This window comes from Scomber scombrus, chromosome 16, assembly GCF_963691925.1.
Source record: "Scomber scombrus chromosome 16, fScoSco1.1, whole genome shotgun sequence".
Taxonomy (NCBI): domain Eukaryota; kingdom Metazoa; phylum Chordata; class Actinopteri; order Scombriformes; family Scombridae; genus Scomber; species Scomber scombrus.
Window position 1 is genome coordinate 14437576 of NC_084985.1, and position 23582 is coordinate 14461157.

General features: G+C 41.8%; 1 protein-coding gene across 1 annotated transcript in view; it reads left to right on the forward strand.

Annotated features, from left to right (window-relative positions):
• The window catches only part of jarid2b (jumonji and AT-rich interaction domain containing 2b), a 102740-nt gene that overhangs the window by 29601 nt on the left and 49557 nt on the right, over positions 1-23582 (forward strand). Inside the window, exon 2 of the mRNA XM_062435589.1 lies at positions 22381-22507. Within this exon, the coding sequence (XP_062291573.1) occupies positions 22381-22507 (127 nt within the window). The remainder of the gene's footprint in view (positions 1-22380; positions 22508-23582) is intronic.

The following is a 23582-nucleotide window of genomic DNA, read 5'->3' on the forward strand; positions in this document are numbered from 1 at the left end:
GTTTTCTTTTCCCTCTGTTTTTTAAGCAGCACAAAAGCAGAATTCAAGTTGATTGCAAGTGGCGTGCAATTATGCCCTTGTATTTCCTCTGCTTCTCCGCTGTGCTCCCCTCTTACTGACCCCCCCCCCCCCCCCCCTCCTTTCTTTTTCCAATCCCCAGTTATAAACGACGGAGCAGAAATAAAACCGTTGAATGCTTCTCACTGAGCTAATACAGGAAAACGATTGTGAGCGTTCGCTAACAGAACATCGGCTTAAATGAAATGGCACATTTTATGAGAGCTCTGTAAATCACGCAACGCGGCTTAAGACGTGTAAAAACACGAGCTCGGGTTTAAATGCTACGTGGGGCACAATTAAAGGTACTTACACCGATGGCACCTTATTTCTTGGAAAGGTGCTAGTGTTGGTAAATGGAAAAGCATTCTTAATGATCTCAAGCAAGTCAGCCATAAGTGACGTTTTTTTTTCTTTTTTGTTTTGACTCAGCATGTTGTTAAAAGGAGCCCTCATAATGTAAGTGTGTTTCTGCTCTTGTGATGGTGAATGGGCCGTTATATCGTGAGCTGCCTTTGTGAGAGAAAGAGAAATGGGGACATGAGGACAGGGTGTCACTGTGCCGTGAAGCCACCAGGCTGTGCGGGTAAATCGGGCCAAGAGCAACAGCTGACCCACACACAGCTCACAAAGAGCAATACACACACACACACTCTCTCTCTCATTCACCACACACACAGCTCGAGAGGAGCACGGTTTTCTACTGACATACTTTTCACTCGCAGACCAGCATCAGCTGCAACTGTCTGTCCTCCTGCCCACTCACTTTATGCTGTTCTGTTGCTGTGCATCTGTGTGTCTTGGTAGCCATGGCATGGGAGGCCTTTAAAGCCCTGCGTTGTTCTCACTCCTCATCTGCTGATTTCATGTGACAGGTGCATTCCTCGGGGGGGTTGAGCTTTTTATTAAAGCACATGAATCAATTAAGAGCCATGGTGCTTTAGGGCAGAAGCACACATACATAGTCATGCCAGGAAAGGAGTCAATGTCAATAATAAGCAGGGTTGGATAGTACTAAAGGCAGGGCGTGCCATGCAAGGCTGGGTGTCAGTTTACAGCTTGCCAAGTGATTCGTGAGGCAGTTCTGGTCGATACTGTGAAGCTGTGTCATAAATGAGGTTTGGCAAGATGAGCAGGAATTTGTCATTAATATATAAGGCTGCTATCTTGTGAGAAGTCTTGGTCAGTTGCAAACTTTCCAGGTTTTGATTCCCAAGTATTCTTAGTCAGACATGCTGTAGCCCAGAAACTGTCTGACAAAAATGCTTTATCAGTTCTAGCTTTAAGGAGTTTAAAGAGCATGCTACAAAACTGTTGCTACTTGTCAAGCGCTAGACTTATCACATGTGAAAGGCGTAATGGAAACACGTCGGCAAAAATAAATCTGAGCTGTACCCATTGTTCTGTTCGTTACCAGCATTTTTATGCCTCAGTTGTAACACTCTTGAGTTTTTGTTGTTGTTGTTGTGTTTGTATCTGGACACAATGGGTCACAGTCAGACACAAAGTAAAATGTCAGTCTGAAACACCTTCCCACTGGGAAAAACATGCACTTGATGTAGCGCTGTAGGCTCCTGAGAGCAAAAACCCTTTGAAAGCGAATAAATACAGATTAGCACGTAAACTAAAATGTGTCAGATAAATGGAAGATATATATGTACATTTACAGGTCACAGCGGGCGCACACACAAACACAGACATTTAGCCTTTTCTCCCTCTTTTCCCTCATTCTGTCCCTCCCCCTCTTCCTCCGAGACTGTGGCAGGTTAATAAAATAAACATACATCCACCAGTGGTGGTGGCAGGCATGTCAGACTCCCTTAGCTGTCATCAGCCGTGTGTGTGTGTGTGTGTGTTATTTGATGCATGTGTGCATGTCTATTTCCAACACAGACCGTCACTTTTAGCTGGGGCTTGTCCGTCATAGGCCTCTCTCTGTTTGTGCCCCTCCCCTAGGCACAGAGGAGCACATATGGGGTCTTAGCACACTGTGTACCAGTCCAGTTAATGGCTGCTCTTCAGAGTTCACCGTTGTAATTCTACTCTGGTTGGTTAAATAGTGCACATTCCTGTGGGAAAATGATGTGTCCCTGTCATTGGATAGCTGTGACTGGACATAATCTACTGTATAATTACATTTTGTGAAACGTGCATTGGATTCATTTTGAATGTCCTGAGACTGAGTGTCTGTATGTATCGGTAGGAATCCAAAAATTACAGATTACAATTACAGATTTGGAAATTAAAAAATGGAGCATGAATCATCCACAGTCCTCCTTTAGTGCATACATGCATTTAAACGTTTATTTGAAGCTAATATGAGGCTTCAACCCTCCAAATTAGTCAATAGCTTTCAAAGTTGCTGTCTTTTTACTGCTAAATTCCCTCTTTTTGTGAGGATCCTTCCACTGCAGCTGGACAGAGAATCAAGGTCCTCTTGAGATACAGGGAAGGAAATTGTTACTAAAAAGGCTGTAACTGTGGAAGATATCCATTTTATTTGACTAACACAGACAGCTAAGATCTCATCTTATCTTCAGATAAACTTTGAAATACTTTTTTGCTCAAAATAAGAACTGTGGATTTTGTTCAACATTCAAAGGGGATTTTCTAATATGAACAAGTATGACAAGTATGAACAGGAGAAATGATTTCAGGAAGCAAAACCTGTTTCACTGTTCATATGGGCACCTGACTTGTTTTAAGACAGGCTTGAAAAATTGTAAACCTGTCTTTTAAATTATCTCTTTCATCATTGTGCTGGCTTGGATTAAATTGGTGAGCTTTTACCATGTCTAGTTACTCACTTTAAGAGATTAACTACTAAGGGACGGGAGAGGAGGTTGAAAAGTAGCAGCGTGTGTGTGTGTGTGTGTGTGTGTGTGTGTGTGTGTGTGTGTGTGTGTGTGTGTGTGTGTGTGTGTGTGTGTGTGTGTGTGTGTGTGTGTGTGTGTGTGTGTGTGTGTGTGTGTGTGTGTGTGTGTGTGTGTGTGTGTGTGTGTGTGTGTGTGTGTGTGTGTGTGGGCCCTTGTCCTCTAAAGGCTTTGTGGTGTAGGCCAAGCACAACACAGCTGCCCACCCACCCAATCTGTCTCTGTCTCTCTCTCTCTCTCTCTCTGTCTCTCTCTCTCTCTCTCTCTCTCTCTCTCTCTCTCTCTCTCTCTCTCTCTCTCTCTCTCTCTCTCTCTCTCTCTCTCTCACACACACTCACACACACTCTCTCACACACACAAACACACACACACTCTCTCACACACACAAACACACTCTCACACACACACACACACCATCTATCTCTCTCCCTCTCCCTCTCTTTGAAGTTTGTCCCAGTCCAGTAGAGTGGTACAGGGTCAGGGTGGAGAGGAGGATTAACGAGGCCCCCGGTATAGGCGGATAAAAGGATGGTGGGATGAATGGTCTTTATGAAGTGTTAGATGAGAGGAGGGAAGGCCAGGTGATGACGGCCAGTAGATTTTGGTTCTAAAGCACACACAGTGATAGAGAGCCTGGATCTGAGGTTTTGATTAAAGACGGGATCAGTCCTGGCAGCAAACGATATCAGCACATTGGGCCTGGTGCACTTCTTCTATTTGGCCACATTTACAGTACTGTTTAATGTGTCTTCACCTCTTTTTATCAATGCACACTAAAGATTTGTAAACTGTTTGCTGCCTTGAGAATTTGAGATGAAGGCAAGTTTCAGGACAGATATAGATAAAATCATATGTTATTAATCACCCAATGTAAAAAAAAAAAGAGTTTATCTTTGTGAACTTTATTGATTTTTTGTGACAGTGAGGTTTGAGTGTGGTTTTCTCTGGTTGTTGGGATAGATTTCATGCCCACAGAGCTTTGAATTAAAGGGGAGAAAAAAACTGCTTATGATTTGTGTTTTTAGTTGTGCCCCATACAAACAAATGTCCTCTGATTGCGTGCCTTGCTCAAACACTCAAAAACAATATGCACGTAGCACACATACGTACTCTATGTAAGCTCACATGCCACCGCATAAAACCTTCCCACCCCGAAGCCTCGGCGCTGCACGGCATTAAACAGACAGTGATTGATCTATGGTATGATTGTTTATTTTGCCTTCCTGTCAGTGATGGATGAAGATTTGCACACATTTGAAAAGTCTGTATGAAATATGGAGGGGAGAGGAGGAGGAGGGGAGGAGGGATTTAAAATCAACTTCCCCCAAAGGAGAAATACCAGTGGGGCCTACGGGACGACTTGTCATCATACCTTCACCTCGTCTCAAATTAAATGGCCCTCGTAGTGCAGCAGTAACTCAGCAATCACCATTTTAATAACTCTGAAGGATTGTAAACAGTTGTTTTCCTTGAGGTGTAAATTGTTTTTGTGTCAGGGAACCCAGCTGAGTGTGTGGAAGAATCCGCTTGCCCTTGGTTTTCTGCTTTTGCTCGTATGCAGCTGTTTAGAAGAGATTCACTGACTATTCCGTGACAATGACCTCGCTCATTTTCATCCCATTAGTTTCTCATTCACATAACAGGCTTCAGGCTAATCAAAGTTTCCCTATGACACCATTGTCTTTGCTGGTTTGGCCGTAGCAGCGGAGCCTACATACATTCAGCTGCAAATTGGTGACACGTCTCTTTAAAATCCTGAAGCTATTGATATTCAGTGGGCTCTGTTCTCCTCTACAGATGCCAGTTGATTGAATTCCTTCATCCTTACAGAGCATTGAATACAAAACTTCCCTCTGTTCGCAGATGACAGCCTCAGAGCAGAAAGACATTTCTAACACCCTCTTCAGTTACCATCCCCCCAAGAGGCCAAAAAGGAACTAGGGTGAATGAATAGAAAGGGGAACTCGAGACACAATGCCTACCTGTCCCTCTCTTCCTCCTACCAACTCCCCTGTGACACCCCTTCTTTTCCTCTTTTCTTTTTTGCTGGCATAAACTGTCTGACTGGTCCGATCGCTTTCACACGGGCAGATGGCTCGATCGGGAGTTTCTCCAGCCCAGACTCAAAACAAAATCAAACCCCAAACCCTCCATCTTCCCTGTATTAATATTTTTCTTTTTACTCATAACAGACGCCTTGTTTGTCTGCCAGTTTTGTAAACCATAGAAACCAGGCATCCCCTTTTTCACATCTTGGTTCTCTCTTTCAAAAAACGTTCGCTTTCACGTGCCAAAACATCTCTCTGAATCTGAGCTCATTTGAAGACAAAAAAGGGAGATGGTTTCCTTCTGCCTTCTTTTTAAGCAGTGACAACTTTAGCACATTGCACATCATTAGTGAGGGCGAGGTTTCGAACGAGGTGAGTGAGCTTACAGCTGCGAGTTAAAGTTGTAACACATGCTCCAGAGTAGCTCTATAGAGTTTTAATGTTCAGAGAAACCCGGTGTAATTGGTTTCTAGTGTGCAGAATGTTTGCAGTTATAATGACAGTCTGACTTTAAAAAAGAGTGGTTATTACAATATCTGTGGTTGGAAATTTAAAAAAGAAGCTTTTAGGATATTATTTACGAAGTTACTTAATTTAGCCCTTTTTATACAGCCTGTTTAAGTTGTTGCAGCAAGTTTTGGGTTGATACCATTTGTTACACACAGACTTGGTACAAGATTTAAGTATTTTTGACCACTCAAAAAATTATAAAAATGTTCAAAATCCCAAAAGACACCGAGACAAAACTTTTGAAATTTGGAGATTTCTGTTATAATTGCATGGCGAGCATGCAAATTGCTCAGAAACCCCCCTCTTGTCAATATATCTAGGCAAGTCATATATCCTCTGAATGCCCCCAGTCTGTAGTTTGTGCTTATAAAGTTTCATGAAGCCGCGATTATCCCAGAAGTCACAATAGATCAATTTATACAGGTGAAGTCAAATTTCAAAAAGTGGTCTCAATGCAATGAAATGGCATCTGTGGGGACTGACATCATCACACATAAATACAGTTGGAATCACTGAATTCACAAGAGTTTCAGTTTTCCAGCTTTCTCTGAGTTTATGCAAATTTAAGACTTTTCAGGGACCCCAGTATGCAGAAATAATCAAATACATCATTTTCAGAATAGGTGCAAATAACACATTTAAACTGTATAGATTTGGCATAAAGTATACATGTCTGTAAATGGGAGACTTGTGGGTACCCATGCAATCGATTTACATTCAGATATCTTGAGATGAGAGGTCAAGGGATCAATTTGAAAGTTTTCCCCTCACCAAAATGTAGTGTTCCATTTATCCCCCTTCCTGACAAGCTAGCATCACATGGCTGGTATCAATGGGTGCCTTAGGTCATCTAGTTTCATATGATACCAGTATCTGCACTCTAGCCTGCTACAGCCTCTGAAAGACAGTGATGTCGGCTGAGGACACTGGTATCCTTGTGGGGTTTAAAGGTTAAAGGGGGCTTTAGATTTGAGCTTGTGCAAGATACTTGATGTGACATTAGGCCTAAGAATTTAAAGTTCCCATTTCACCTTTCAATTTTAAATTAGAACCATGTGACCATAACCTCTTGTGGGCAGAGGATTTGCCCCCCATCGGCAACTGAAAGGAACCTTTTTCTTTTCTCTGCCCGGTTCTTCCACAGCACTTTGTCATGTAAAGAGGCCCTTATCTGGCTCCAGTTGGGGGTAAAGAGGCAGGAGAGAAATAGCTAGCTGGGATCCCTGGGGCCACCAGAGATTGACGCATGGTAAATAAGTGACTGTGATTGACGGGTCCTTTGAGCAGAGTGGCTTAGGCCCGCCCACTGATGTGTCCGCCTGGAGGTCAACTTTGACCCCTTTCGGCCACCTGCTTGCCCCGATCCTTGACCTCTAGCTGGACTTCTCTGTTGAAAGCCCCAGGACATTGAATCAATGTTAAGCGTGAACCATATGTCGCCTTTGATAAGAAATTAGGTGGTTATATTGATAGAAAGCTTTTTTTTTTATTGTTTTGAACAAATTTTTTACTAGAAATCTGTAAACAATCAACTTATTAAAACTCATAATTTAGACCATACTTGCATAATTGAAATCAACTGTATGTTTAGCATTTTATCCCTGCAGTCGACTTGAACAGTGCTTTTTTTAACCTGTACTCAAAATACCCGCATAACCCTATTTTACAGCTAAAAAGTCTGATCCATCTCACTGAATGTTTCAGTATATTATTTCTTATTCGGCCCAGGTACCCACACCTCCCACCCACCCAGTGTTCTGCAATTTCCGCCACGTCCTCTGGTTTTTCTGCTCTGCTCCTTGAGCATTACATTTGTTTTGCTGCGTCTCGTAAATGGCTGCCCAACAATGACAATTTAATGGACGAAACGAGGGCTGGGAAGTGTAGCGATTTCACAAGGCCTGATTTAATTTCCCTCATTCTAGCTAAATTGGGCCACGGTGGCGGGGTAAATAAACAGAATGCATCTAGACGGCAATAAAGAGTCAAACAGCGAGAAGATGTGTGAATAAGAGGTTGCACGGTAAAGGTTGCTTTTTTCACTCCCCTGCGAACGGTTATAGATTTATTACAGAGTGCTTGTCTAGCACTTCGCTTGTGGACTGGTTTAGCCTTTTGAATGGTGCAGTAAATAAAAAGGTATTTTTCGTTGTTAGTGTGTATGTGTGTGCGTGTGTACTGTGTGTATGTGTATGCACTGCTACCTCTCATCATTCATATTACAGATTCATTGTAGTTTGCAGTTTCATATAACTTTATTGGCTGTGATTGTTAATTTTGGCAAGACAATATATGAGATATATTTGGCTCTTGTCCACTTCAGCCCACTCGCTCAATATCGCTACTCATTTCAGATTTTGCACACAGCTGCTTTTTCCATACGGCTTATAACCGAAGACATAAGTTGCTCTTTGTTTCTTTGCCAGTTTCTAAGAAAAACTCATTGGTATGTGACAGCGATTGCAAAGGCCATAAAAAAACATTTTGTTGAACAAAACACTCACTTGTGTCTGTATATACATGGTTACATGTTGAAGTGTTTGCATGTGAGCATACAGAAGAAAACCCACTTAGCTCAGCAGAAGTGTGTCATGTCTGACATATGTTTGCTGTGACTCCTGTTGTTCTCAATTAATGCCAGCACATGCAAGTTTGGGGTTATAATGCTGCACAAACACACACACACACACACACACACACACACACACACACACACACACACACACACACACACACACACACACTTGAATACATATGCTCATCTAAAGTGGATGGTACAGACTTAGTGGGAGGTGTGAGAGAGGGTGAGAGACAGAAACATTGTATGTACCTCACATTCATCAAAGTGTGAGCCAGAGGAAAGAAAAGAACATTACACCCCCCTCCTCCACCTCCTCCCTTTGATATTGAAATACCTCAATGACCAGGGGAGGCAACAAAGTAATAACAAGCCCCAACTATTGACCTGCTCCAGAGCTTTCACATAGCCCTTTTTTAAATAATTGCTGACGTCAGCTCCCCACCATGCAACCCTATCTGCACACGGATTCTCATTTCCATAAGGAAAATAGTTCACTAGAACCAGAGCCAGAGGGTAATTATTTGCTTTGTTAAATTGGGTAATTAACTTGTCACCCAAGTGATATTTGTGGGTTGTTCACAACAGTTTGATTCATTTTTTCCCCCGATAAGCAACGGGAGTCTGCAAAATAATTGTGTTGTCTATGAAATAATAGTTATGTTGCCTAATTATTGCTTTGTTGGAACGGTCTCATTTGTCTGGCAAGTTACATGAAAAATTGCACAGAGTATTGTTAATAAAATGTCATCAGTAGTATTTCAGCTGCCAAGTCTTTTCAATAAACACTTGTCATATATTCTGAATTAGCTTGGCGTGTGGTATTTTCCCTGACTACAAGGGTTCCAGATGTTCAGCTTTTTGGTACATTTTGAAGGTGGGTTTTTAGATGTATTCCTGTTTGTTGCAGTTAAAAAGGATGACATGTAGGAGGTACTGTATGCTGGCTTGTGCTTGTTGACTCTGATGGTGTCTTTGATTCATATGTAAGATACATTTGAAGGCATAAAATTAGTAACCAGAGACTGTGAATGTGCATACAGTTAGCGTTGACTTACTTGTCAGAAGTGGCTGCATGGAGAAGTGATGTATTTGCACCTCTTGGCACTGACTGTGTGTGTACGTGTACATAACAGTAAGCAGTCTGCCGGTAATGATCCAGACGAGCACTTGCATAGCGTGAGCTTTTAAGTCCTTCACAGACAGTCGTGTGTTTCTATGTGTATATGTCTGTGTGCATGTACAGTGTAGAAAGGGCTCCGAGTTGTGACATGCTTGTTAGTGAGATTGTCAGCCAGAGAGAGACTTGACCTTACATGGTCTGTACAAGCTACTCTGTTATTGCTGTCATCAGCCCAAGTCACACGAGTGGAAAATGAGTGTCTTTGCTTTGAAAAACAGTCCAATCATTAAGGTTTTTTTTTGGTAGCATTACATAGATAGTGTTGCTGGCGTGGGATGTTATCAGTGTCAGAACATTTTCTCATAGGAGTCAACCTAGTGTAAACATGTCCAAATTTGATTCTTTTTACAAATGCTAGAGCTATTGAAAGGACAACTTAAAGGACGCCCTAGTGTTCTAAAAAGTCAGTTCAGTTGTGGAAAATGGACATTATCCATGTGGGGTTAAAGCCTGAGAGCCTGACCTTTTGAGAGCTGGCAAGTTTCATTTCAAGGTTCTCCACAGGCCTGGATTGTTATGCATGTTACTTTGGAGCCCTAGCCAATATTTTGTCATGTTCTCATCTCATCTCAGCTCTCAGTTTGGTTTGTTTATGGTCGGGATCCTCACGCCATCTACCACTGCAAGCAGCTGCATGCCGACACACACACACACACACACACACACACACCCAGGGCATGTGCGCACAGTTGCGAAGACAAAGTCAGACTTACCCTTGAGTGACTTTAACCACAAGTGTGCACACACATCAGGGCCAACAGAGGGCATCTCAGGACACACAGATACACACACTGATAAAGCTCTGCCCCACCTTTAGCCTGGTTGGTCGTCGCCCACGTGCCCCCACCACCCTTCTGCCAATAGGCGGGTTAATATTGCCACCAGCTGCAGAGGGGGTGATACCAACCAATGCCAACCGGCACCAGGCCCAGAGTGGCCACACAGGAGTCACTTGTTTCTCTTCTCTTCTCCCATATTTAAACTGCTTTCTTCTGTTCTGCTACTATGCACGGTCAAAGTTAAATATAAAATGTAACTGTGTGTGTGTGCATGTGTGCATATATGGAGCAATGTGAATGCATGGATCCAGGCCATTTAAGGGGGGTGGGGGGGAGAGGGTCATCCATCTCAGTGAACAACACTGGAGAGTGTATTGGCCTCTTGCATGCTCTAGGGCAATGTTTCTCAAAATGGAGTCCGGGGACTCCCAGGGTTCCTGGAGGGGGTTCTGGGGGGTACTCAGCAAAATTGTGGAATAATTGAGTTTCACTCTAATTCCATCCATAAATAACACAAATACATATATATGACTATTTTGGTCATGGGTTTCATAGACTTTCTGTAATAAAAATGTACATCAATATAAACACACCCAAAACTCCATCAACAACCCCAAAAAAAGTTAAAAGAACCAAAAGAGATATCATATAGAGCATAATTGATCTATTATATTGAAATGCATTAGACTAAAGATGTTACATCATCAGTATATCAAAATGAATATAAAACTTTAAATCTTTCTTATTATAGCTAATAATAATAATAAGTAAAATGTATATAGCGCATGAAGGTGATTTGGTTTACACTGAGAAACAAGTGCAGATACACAATATTTATATACACAATAGAACAATTGGATAAGTGGAAAAAGTGGAAAAACTCCACAAAGTTATGCTAGTAGTAAACTTCACCCAGTTGACTGTTTCTGTAAATTGTTACAATGCAGGTTCAGTGCAGACTGGTGCATCAGTGAGGGGGAAGTGTGTTAGTGTGTGGGTATGAAAAGAGACTATGCTGCAGCTACAAAAAATCATTTTTTTACTTCATTCACAGAGGCTACTACTAGAGTGCAGCCTCAGCCCATTCCAAAACATCAACGGTCGTTATTGATCTTTTAACAACTTAATCGCACTCGCATCAACAGACACTCGCACTGTTCGTTGCATGTAAAAATTCTTGTGCTGAGAACTTCTTTTGGTTTGGAGAGCGGGAGATGCTATTTGAAGTAGCTGTCATTTGGGTTAATCTAACTTGCGTCTTGCAATACACAGTCGTTTAGCTCTTCACTTGTGTGGGCAAGTGGCAGCCTCTTTCACACGCTCAATATCTTTTTATGTCCTGGTTGTGGAAAGGGGAATTAATGAGTCTTTCTAGTAAAGCAGCTTGTCTGTGCTCACGCGAAATTCTAAAAGGGTAAATGAGTTTTGACCCTCAGGCTATGAGTTGTTGTCGCTGTGTAAGTGTGCTTGTGTGCTTCTTCCTGTCTGATTGTTTACAAACTTACCTAACTGGATTCCATATGTAATCCTACAGTCAGTCTGACGAGTCTGACTATCCAAGGCTAACAGGCAGACTCTCTAGTTTCCCCCCTCAGGCGTTGCCCTCAGACCGGCTTGCTTCCATATAAATGTCATCTTGCATGAGTAGCAGACGGATGCTGCATAAGCTGACCAGAGGCCAGTGGTTCTCTTTGTATTCGTATGAGCTTGCTAGCCTGCAGGGTGTTCCTGTCAGACAAGGCATGAGGCTAATGAGGTTACTCTGTTTCCTGTTTCTGCCTTCCTGTCCCCTCCTTGTGTTTGGGAGTGGAAGGGGCTTTGGCTCTGTGGCATGATATGTCTACACACTGTAACTGTACTTGCATATGCTTTCAAAAATATTGTTTGCATGGATGTGTGCGCACACACACCTTACTCTAGTAAGTATTTAGGACACTATGTCAGCCCCAGTAAGATGTTACAGTGATGTTACAAGACCAACACAAATACTAGAGACTGTGTCAAGTGTTGCCACATTTAAAGGATAACACTTTGGAGGCTGGCAGCTCAGTCTCTGATAATATATCACTACCATTACAGTCCAATTTTTGTGTTTATTTAAACCAGAATCAAATGGTGCTGCACCGTGCAAGGTTATTTTTATTTCCCTGGTGTGCATTCTCAAACATATTATGTTTGTGAAATTAAATTAATTTCCCTAAAGCTGGTGTTTTCTGTGGCAAAGCAGTAGAAAAACCATGTGTGCAAATATTTCTTAAAAAATGTCCATTAGGGCTGCCACAGCCTTAGGCATTTTGTTGGACTATACTTTATTTACTCATCATGTACATATACACGGGTACCAGGTGATTAACTTTGCAACACAGACAGTATTTCCGTACTGTGTCCCTTTGAACCTTTTTTATGCCGTTACATACTGTTGATACATGTATTAAATGATATAGTAGTGGTATGGTATAGTAAGTATATAAATGTCCTGACAGGTCTTGCATTATGTGGAAGGATTGTTATAATCTCCAGAGACACAGCACATGGTGACATATAGCCCGGATGACAATAAAGAGCATATTCCTTTGGCTGCATGAATCTGAAGAAATAAACTATCACTATAGAAGTCATGTTTCATTTGTCTCTGTGGAGCAGATGGTGTTTGTGGAGGTGAGTGGGTCAGAAATGCGGCCGTGTTAAGAGGGATCAGCAGTAGGGTCTTCCTAGGCTCTCGAGGGAATAGTGGAGAGGCGCAGCAGCCATTGCTACTGCTACCGTGAGCAATGACAGCAGGTTGGGGAGCGCCGTCGATCAGAAAGTATCCTCGTGATAACGGCTAGCGAGCGTGCATGCATCTGCGTGTGCCTGGAGTGCCGGGAATTGAGTCAAATCTCTGGTCAGCGGCATGTAGCCAAAGTGAAAGTGATATTGTGACAGAGTTGGAGGGTAAGCGTGTTGAACGAGGCTGTTATTACTGAATGTGAGCCATTCCTCATGCAACCTGTCAGATCAGAGAAAGCACACATACATATACACACACACAAGGTTTGCTTTATGCTCTATTTTCTACCATGAGACCTGTATTTTAGTATATTGTAAGACCAGATGTGGCCCAAGACCCCTGTTTTCTTTTTCTCAATAGTCAGCACTCTCAACCTGCCAAATGTTACTTCAGAATATGAAGCATTTCCCTCAGTTGAGCCTTAAAACCAGCAGAACGCTCAAAAACACTGCTCCAAAGCTGATATCACGCCTTTACTTTAACATTTCACTTTATGAGAGACACTTAAAATTCCCAGTGCTTTGTGGCACTGAATGAGCAGGAAACCGTTGTTTGAGCCCAGGCTTTTTACTGTAATGCGCCTTTTGGTGTTTGCTGTACACCGAGAGAGGAAGCAAACCTCAACAGACTCCTTCCATGTACTGTTAGATAATCTGTCAATACTGCAATAAACACAGTCAGTGGTCCAGGCATGTGACAGACAACCCACACAGGATTATAATGTGTGGGGATTTTCTATATTCTGGGCTTCTTCCCTGTCTTTCACTTTGTCTTCTACGTTTTTACCACTGCACATGAATCATGTTTGCTTGTTTGTCTCAGTTAATAAAAAAAAATTGACAGCATTTTATTGAACAGATGGTCCAAATAATCAATTGATCGCATTTTGGTTATTGTGTGGATCTGGGATGGTTGCATTCAGACAATTGCCTCTGAGTCACAAATGATATGCTGCATTCATGTGGTAGTGGAAAGGTCAGACAGCTGGTGTCTTCCAGACTGACAGCTAACCAGCGTTACATTGATTTTGCATCACATTCAACGCCATAATACAAATAAGTACACGCGATGCAACTGTACAAACTGGAATTTGTTCATGGTTAGGATTTTGAGTTTTCGCCTTCTAGTTGGTTGATGAATTTACGTTGTGTGTTTGGGGGGTGGGTGCTAAAGGTTACGCCAGGGGTCAGGTGGTCAAATAGCCAGGGTGGGTGGGCAGCCCAGTCAATTTAAACCCCTCATAATGAAGCCATCTGGGCCTCTTGCTCATGCGCATGTACACATACATTCAAAGCATTGTTTCTTTCAGTTAAAATAAACGTGGTCACCGTCTGCATTTAAATGCTCTTCCCCTCGCTCCATCTCTCGCTCTCTTTTTCTGTTCCACTTTTACCAGGCTGAGAGCATTTTATGCTCGACAGGGCTGATTGGTGCTGGCAGTCTGTCACTTACACACCATCAAATAAATTCGGACTGTGTGTGTGTGTATGAACATGCAAATGCAGACAGCTGATATGATTGACAGTGGAGACATGAGGTGTGTGTGTGTGTGTGTGTGTGTCTGTCTGTCTATGACACTGAGCTTGGCAGAACCAACCATCAGAGATAGGGTGCAGGCAGAAAACATTGTTCCGCTGCATGATGGTACCGAAAGAAAATATGTTGTCACACTCCTAAGTTTCCTGCATGTCTGAAGTCTATTTAAAATATTACTTATTTACTTGTAGTATCCACCTAAAATGTGACTGGATGCAGTTGAGAGTGGACTCAAAACTACTTTATTATTAAACATTTTGACATGTTGTTTTTTGCTCAGGGAAGAAAATAAAGAAAAATGTGACAACTCCTCTGGCTTCCACCCTGTTTGGTTTTGTATGTGTTAAGTTTCATTTATGTTTTAGTTCATGTACATTCAAATTGCCCTCATCTGCTGTTACCTGCAGTTACCCCCAGAAAGCCATGGACGTGATCCCGAGCATATAGCTCTACCCACTTTTACTGCCACATGAACACCCAAACCCAAAAAACACACTCACTGCTAGAGCTTATTACCAAAACCTAGCAGGGAAAAACTCCAGTAACATAATTTACATTTTAAACCAAAATGTACAACAGACATGCATATACTGAAATTCAATCAAACACAATGCAAAAAAGGACAAAGGACTATAAATTTGCTCTCCCCCAAAAGAAAACAAAGCATGATTCTCCCCAAATTGGTAAACAAGTCTTAAGTCCGGACTTTCCAAAAAACAAATGCCTACAAACAAACTGACAACCACTCATCACATCATCACAACAGATAGAAAAAAACACCAGTGGGCCACATTACCAAAGAGATTAAATTTCATTTTACCAAAACTGTTTATTTGATACTGGATGAGCCCCAATTTGTCATGAACTGGCTCAGAGTCAGTGACAAAAAAAGGGCATCACACATGAATGAAGTTTCTAAAATGATATACATCGTTAACTTAAGATGAAATATAATAAGGATGTTAGTCAGCTAGGTCAGTAATGAATACAGTGTGTGGATGAGTGAAGTGTGTGAAGCGTGCAGAAAAAACATAAAACCCTAACCCATCTGCTGGAGGCCTGGAAGGAAGAGAAGAGAAATGGGTTAGAAAGTAAGCCACCCAAATAGTCTGAGGCATAAACTACCCAGGTGCAGCTAGTTTCCCGACAACCTCTGCAACCTCACCCACCTGCTCCTGAGCCTGGAATCCAAACCAACCTCACAAGCAAAAGAGGGAGAGGGAGAGGGAGAGGGAGAGGGAGAGGGAGAGGGAGAGGGAGAGGGAGAGGGAGAGGGAGAGGGAGAGGGAGAGAGAGAGACACCATATGTAGTTTTACCCTCAGCCCTGGGTGGAATTCCTCTCCTCTTTTCTGAAGGGAAGGCCCTGTTGCTGCAAGCACACACAGACACACACACACACACACACACACACACACACACACACACACAAACACACACACACACACACATTCCGATTCAATGAGCTTGTGGTGTAATGAGGCGATTCTATAGGGCCTCATGTCCCCAGTAACCCCACAACCCCGTTCCGTTCACTTTTTCTCAGAGCAGCTAACGCATCCGGTCTACTTTAAGCTATAAGGGATGTGGGGACCAGGACGTAGTTAGGATTGGAATGTGAGCTTCAGAAGCAAACACGTGCTTTCGTAGTTGGGTTCGAACAACTAGCTTTAATGTTTGTAAGTCATGCTGATGTAAGCTCAGATCTGAGATTTAGTTTCTCAGTGGCAGGGTGCTTCTTTGTGGTGCTGTAGCTGTCATTTACACCAGAAGTGGGCAGTGTGTTTGAACATATCTTATAGATGAGAAATTGTCAGTGAGTTTCCAAGTTTGTAGTTTTCTAATGAATCACTTTATCTAAGTGATGCTGCTTTAGATGTTATAATTTGCATTTGCATCTTTCACTCACATGATTACTTTGAAGATCCCTGAACAGTGTTGTGGGCATAATTTGGACCTTGCTGCATTGTCTCAGGTGCCCTAATACTTTTTAGTTGTTTTTGTTTTATTTAAAGATGCTTTAAATATCTGTAATCCACAAATGGTTGGTCATGACCCTATGAAAGTTTACAGTGACGCATTTGGAAATGAAATAATTGTTATCACTGTCATCTGCGCCACTTGTGAACTCCTGGTCGACATATCCCTGCAGCCAGCCATCTGAGGCCCATGTGTTAGCAAAAGAGGGAGAAAGATCAAGATGGGGAAGGAAGAGGAGAAAGGGACACTGTCCTGACTACTGGATACAATAAACCAGACTTTGTTAGAATAACATTTCATCTCCATCGATCCATCTATCCATCTCTCCATCTCTTCATCCTGCCTCTAAGGAGAAATGTGTGTTAGAATAACAGATTTTTGGGCCGGTTTTGTAGAGCAGATCGCGGCTGGCGCGTGGCCCACATTCCTCTGCCATGACATCCGCACAGTCGGCAGCAGCACAGCGCTGGGATATTTTTAGAACAGCTAGTGTGAACACGTGCAGACACACACTGAAAGTAGATGTACATAGATGCAGATTCTCTGTGTGCATACATACATGTACATTTTTTTTCACTAAGAGAAGAAAATGTGGATTTTTGTGCGTTTCTGTGTAGCAGTACATTGACTGTGTACAATATCAATCTAATCGAAATCAGAGTAGTGAGCGTCTAACAGATGAATGGAAACTGATACACAAATATTGGCCAATGGGTTTTAACTACTGTTTAATCAGTGACCTCCATCTCTCCTGTACAGTAAGTACTGGCACGTATATGCTGCAGAGATGACGTTAGCATGGCTTGGCTTTCTGTCACACTTTTACACACAGAGCTACAGCACTGAACACTCAGGCCCTGTGATGTTCTTAAAGGTACAGTGGGTGTTTTTCAGGGAATGCTGCAAAAAGCAATTTCACACACATTTTATTTTAGTGTCTCACAAAATGCTGCTAACAAAGTGCTGATTTAAATTTTTGGCATTTTTAGCCTCTACTATTAAAACATACCAATGTACCACAAAAAAACAACTCGTGTGCAGCATGTTTTAGTGCTGTGAAATGTATCCATTGTTGTAATATGGTATTCTAGGGGATTTAAACAATCTCTGAGGAAATGTGTACTTCCTCCATTCATTTCCTCATCTACAGTGCAAACAATTAAAAGATGTATGGCTTATGGGCTTTTGAAGGTAATGATGACATTTTATTGTTCCAAAGTGTTAACACTGATATGTGATACAGTCAGTACTTCTCTTTATTGTCCTTCTTTTCTCCTTGTACCCATGTATCTTACTACATCCAGTGTCTTTTTTTCATACAGTATTACACACAGCCAATGCAATTGACTTGTTTCTTCATCAACTATCAGGGTTATTGGATTTGTCTGCATTGGAGACAGGAACATGTGAGTAAGGATGGGGTTATGATGTGGAACCAGTCCCATTTTTCATCCAGTTAGAAGAACAGATACAGATGCAGTGACAGATTAATCCCACTCAGCCTCTTGACTTCTTAAAATTGGTGTGCTTCTGCAAGCTTTTTTTTTTTTTTTTTAGCAGTTGCTCAATTCCTGAAACAGTTTTCAAAATTCTGTTTATTCCACTGGGGTGTTATTGTTCTGTTGATGGTAAAAGCCTGTCCAGCGGAAATGTTTTTCTAGATATTTATTCACTATGTTTTCTCTGTAAAATTGCTCTAATGGATGAGCTGGTGTATTCAGTAGGTAAAAATAATTAAAAATGATATTTTAAATGACTTAAAGCTTTGTGGTGCTGCTGAAAAATGTCAAGAAAATTTACACGTACCTGTATTAGAAACTACTTCTGAGGTTTGCGCTGTGATATTTTCTCCCCTTGGATTTTATGTGGAGAAGTTTCATGTTGTGTTTTAAGAAGCCCAGCGGGAGAGGTATTACATTTGTATGTCTTCCAAGCATCGTACATGTCTGATTTGTGGCAGCGCATGACAGAGACAGAGAAGCAGAGCCAGAGATGTAATGATCTTATTTGGCATACTTTTCAAGCACAGTATCCCTCTGGATGCCTAAAAGGTGTCTGTCTGTGTATTTGTGTGGATTTTCACAGGTTGGATTACGTGTGTATTCCAAAGGAGGTGGGGGTGGGGTTGCCGGGTGGCAGTAGGCACACAGCGTTCCTGATTCATCACTTGGTTACACACACATGCACGCACGCACGCACACACACACGCACATACACACGGTATGTTGTGTGAGCAGAAAAGGTCCCTGCGCTCATTAGTGGGATTCCACTAGCCTGATGGGAGCTGGTCGGGGTGTAGATGCATGTGTCAGTGCCAGGTAGCGCTCAGCTGGCATTGCTTTATCTAAGAGCTGTCTCTAAAGGGCTCTGGCAATACTTCAGAAACACACACACACACACACACACACACACACACACATACATACATGGCAACTTCTGACTGAGAAGCTGAGATGCAACACAATTTGGTTTTATTGCTTATTTGAGTAGATGTTTCCCTTCCTCTGTCATGCTACACTTACCCTCCAGGCAGGCAGAGCGTGAATGTCTGCAAAGGGATTTTGCATGCAATTTCTGTCCATCACTTTTCTTATTTTACACCTGGAAAACAGAGGCAGGAGCTGGTTTTTGTGACTGAGAAAATCTAGCGAAAGTAGAGGAACACCTTGGCCGGCATACAACCTCTGAGGTCAGATGAATAGTTAACCTGCAGCTTGTGAAAACCCATTGAGAGTAACTGCTCTTCTGAAGTTATGAAGAAACTATTAGTTGGGTTTCAGGGTGAAGCAGCTGTAATCAAGCAGCACTTAAACATAGTTTTTCTCCCGGCTGATGAAAAGTCAGTCAGCATTATTTTTATTTTTTTTCCAAGACCTTGTTGCTATGTGTACACACTGCAGGAAATATCCGTGGCACGCTGCCAACAACTGCAAGGAAACGAGAGAAAAAGAAATTCAGACCAACTTCAAGTCAATCTTTGGAAGGGATATTTTTTCTCCCTCTCTCTCAGAACAACTGTGTGTTTCAGGTAGAGATATGGATACTATAGAAGCTGTATATGTAAATGTTTATAACCCTGGCATATACTGTCAATACTGTGTGTGTGTTTGTCTGTGTGTGTCAGTGTACATTTGGCCTTGTGCCACACCACGAGGGAAAGAGTGCCAGTGAGCTGTCTAGGTAATTGGTGCTTACCTGGCAGGCTTTTGCACACATGCACACAGGCACACATGCACACACACACATACAGAATGGATTAAGTGACATTAACTACATGAGAAAATGAAATGGTATAATTGAATACTTGCGCTACCTTTCTGACGTGTGTGTGTGCGTGCGTGTGGACCCGTGTTCACGTGTGACAGTGTAATGAGGGACTGCACGCTCCACACGAAACACACCCCATCAACTTCTGTCAGAGGCTGCAAAGCATCGGTGCACTGAATGGTCCGCTCGCCAGTGTGTGTGTGTGTGTGTGTGCACGTTCCAGCATGTGTACCGTATGCGAGGAGACGTGGCTGTCACCCATCAGCTCCATCATGTGCAGACACCCAGCTTTTAATCTTGTCCCCCCCTCCACTCCTCCCTCAGCTCTGCTGAGACCTCATCCCCAAGCCCCCAGAGCAGACCTGGGAAATCAAAACAAAATTCTGCAAAAGGTTATTTTTATCTGCTGAAGAAACAAAAGCCACAAAAGTGTGATAGACGAGGAAAATCAATCTTGTCAATATTGTCAAAATAGATTAAAAGTTTTGAAATGCAGCAAATGAGAGAATGAGGTCATATTATTTTTTTGTTTTGATTATCAGAAGTTCTATTTGTGTGTGGAGATGTTAAACCATGTTCAATAAGCAAGTTATTCTTTATACACACACACACACACACACACACACACACACACACATATATATATATATATATATATACACACAATATATAGGCGGTTCAGAAAATTTACTTTTGCTTAAATCCATTGTGAAGAACCTTGAATCTCTGAACTAAAACATACCTAATGTTGATGCTGCAATAATTGCCAGTGTGATTAGAGAGTGCACGTTGTTATATTACAACATCTATATCTTTCATGTTTGATTGTGTGTGAATAGAGTATCTTCAGGATTGGCAGCTCTGAATGAAAGATATTTATGAGCAGCAGTCATTTCAGTTGCATTTTATTCACCAGCTGTGGGAGGATGCATAATATTAGGATGAGATTAACTTTCTCTCTTTCACACACTCAGACAGAAAGACACACGTACTCGGTTTCTGTGTTACCCCAACCACAGTCGCCTGAATACCTGTTTATTTTTTAATTTTTCTAAGAACGCTTTCTCTTAATGGACCGCCATGACTGTTATCTTGTTATTAAAGCAGCGATAAAACATCTCAGAGTAATTATTTTTGTGCGAGGAGGAGATTTTTAATGCACCCCTCCACTGATGTCACTGTGATGTCTGCCAGCCACGTACCCAAGCCAACTCAAACTGGGTGATCAGAACACTCTCCCACACAGGTTGTTTTTCACTTCTGCCTCTTGCGTTACATTTGACTCACACAGAGGAAAATGTGTGTTCGCTGGCATGAGTCGACAGGATCAGAAATGTGTTTTTTAACTTCCAATAATTAGCATACATTAGCTTTTTGCGCAGAAAGGCAGAAAGTGTTTTCTGAAACCTTACAGCTGAAATCCACTCGCCCCGTGGCTTGACTAGAGAAAAGCTATTTCCAGTTTCCATTATTTATTAATACCTCTTTGTTGTTGCTCATGTCCTAATCTCATTTCCTTTAGTCATTAGCGTTGTTCGACATCAAACACAGCTGCCAAAGCAATGAGAGAGGGGAGCGAGGGGAGAGAGAAGTATGGTTATTGCTGTTGGACACTCACTAAAGACCCTTTTAACAATGCTTGTTGTTGGGGAATATTTTTCTATTAAGCTGTTAAAACTCTCAATAGAAGCAATAGTGTTTTGAATAAATTGTGGCTTTGATGTGCTATACATTCGCTGCGGTGGCTGATGTCATGGGTTTGTTGCTCAGATTGAAACTGACTGGAAAAAAGTGGCCATGTCTTCAAAAAGGGTGTGTGTGTGTGACTTTTGGTGACCCTCTTCGACAATAACATCTTCTGTCTCGGTCTCGCCGGGAGAGATTAGCAACACATGAACTCGCAGTCCCATGATGCTTTTTTCATTTGCTTCCTACCTATTCATCACCATAACACTCTCCTATCACAGCATTGTGCCGTGGATGCTGTCTTTCGTGCATTGTTATGCTAATGGTGTCGCCTGGTGTCTAGATGCAAGCTAATGCTATGTTATGCTAATGTTGTGTCATGCCAATGTCACGATATAGTGAGATTCCCCATTATACCAGAATTTTGTCGTCTGTTTTTCTTTACTAAAGCTATCATAAGTTTTCATGCAATTCCCCACTGAATACGACTTCTTTATGTTTTCCATATTTTATTGTTATTTTAAAAGACACATTGTTAAAAATAAACCATCAAATGCCCTGTAAAATTCTAACTACCTACTGATGGGGTTTCACATGGAGTTAGCTTATTTTTCCAGGCAGTTTTTTTAGAGAGTTTTCATTTCATTTTTAGAGAGTAACTCTGTGGCATTTCTTAATTGGCTCAAGAAGGTAGAAATTCTACAGACTATGCTGACACTAGCTTGTTATGTTTCGATTTGTCTCGCACATTTCTACATAATTGACCTGTAATCATTTCCTGACTTTGACCTCAAGTAACACTTTTATGGCCACACTGTTGTCTGACAACACAAACAAAAGGAAACACGAGCAGCACAAACATGTCCAACTTGCAAAGCTGCAGCTTATATTAATGGGCTGCTCATTGTCTTGTCTGCCAAGTTTTTTCAAAAAATAATGTAATAATTCACGAGTGTTTATCAGCTGAGTACCAGCAGATAAACGACTGTTCCTGTTCCCACAAGAACAGGAACACATACATAACTGTTTTGTAAAATATGGGGGAAAGAAACCCACTGTTTCTGTCTATAATAGTTTATACTGACCCATTGTGTCTTTGTTTGATGTTTCCACAGGATGACAGTGATGGGATCCCGTGGTCGGAGGAGCGGGTTATGCGGAAGGTGCTTTACCTCTCCCTAAAGGAGTTTAGGACTGCACAGAAACGGCAGCTGGATGGTGACGGCACCACAAACTCCAATGGTGAGTTCCATATCCACATCCTTAATGCACATCCTTCCTCTTGTTTTTACTGGGATAGAAATGGATATAGGTATCCGATGATCATATTTGTAGCTGTCCACTTTACCAGCATAATATTTAAGTTAATAAATACCTGAAGAAGAGGAGATAAAGCAAACTGACCTCATATCAGGCTTGTACAAATCACTGGAACACACTAATTATAACAAATGTTTAATTCTTAAAGTCTAGCTTTTGTTCCTTTAACTGGAAAACAGTTTTATTAGTCTGTTTACTAGTGACGTCTGTTTTCCTTGACAATGGAACCGGATTTCACTTAAAAAAACAGAGAATCCAATGAAAACAAATGATCAAGGGATCTCATTTGCTTTTTGTTGTGGGTCAGTGGGCAACAATCTGCAGTCTTTCACTTTACTGCTTCAATGTCACATCCTCAAAGGAACCTTTGAACTGAAAATATTTCACATTTGGTTTCAAATGTTGTTTACACATCAAACAGAGGGACTCTGATGGGTTTGCACTAAAGGGAACTTGTGAAAAAGTATTGTTAATCTTTTCCATCTTGTACTATTAGAAGCATGGACTATTAGAAACACTGACTTGAATACATACTTGAAGTTGCTTAGTTAGACTGAAATCCAATTCCAGGTGGAGGCTCGCAACAGAAGCAGTTGAGGGATTTTCCTTGTTGTGCAGTGTAAACTTGAAACAACACGAGGAGAGTGAGAGCACTGGGGGGATGAACAGCTTGTTTTGAGCTGAGCTGCCACCATGTCTTTGTTTGAGATTGGTGCTCCCACACAAAAAAAAAAGCCCTCAGCCAGCCAACAGCGGAGATTTGAACTTCACACGTGCCTCAGAAGCTATTCTCAGCTGACATTAACACAACCCAGACACCAAAAAGAAAGGAAACAGGAGGAGGAGAAAAAAAGCCTCTGAAAGTTCACGCCCAGCCAAGGAAGCCAGCCAGTCATCCATAGGCAGAACAGGAGACAGGCAGACAGACAGAAGGGAAATGTCTTTTGAAATGTAGCTTATCTTTTATACCTAGCTCCCTTTTTTAAAATGTTTTTTC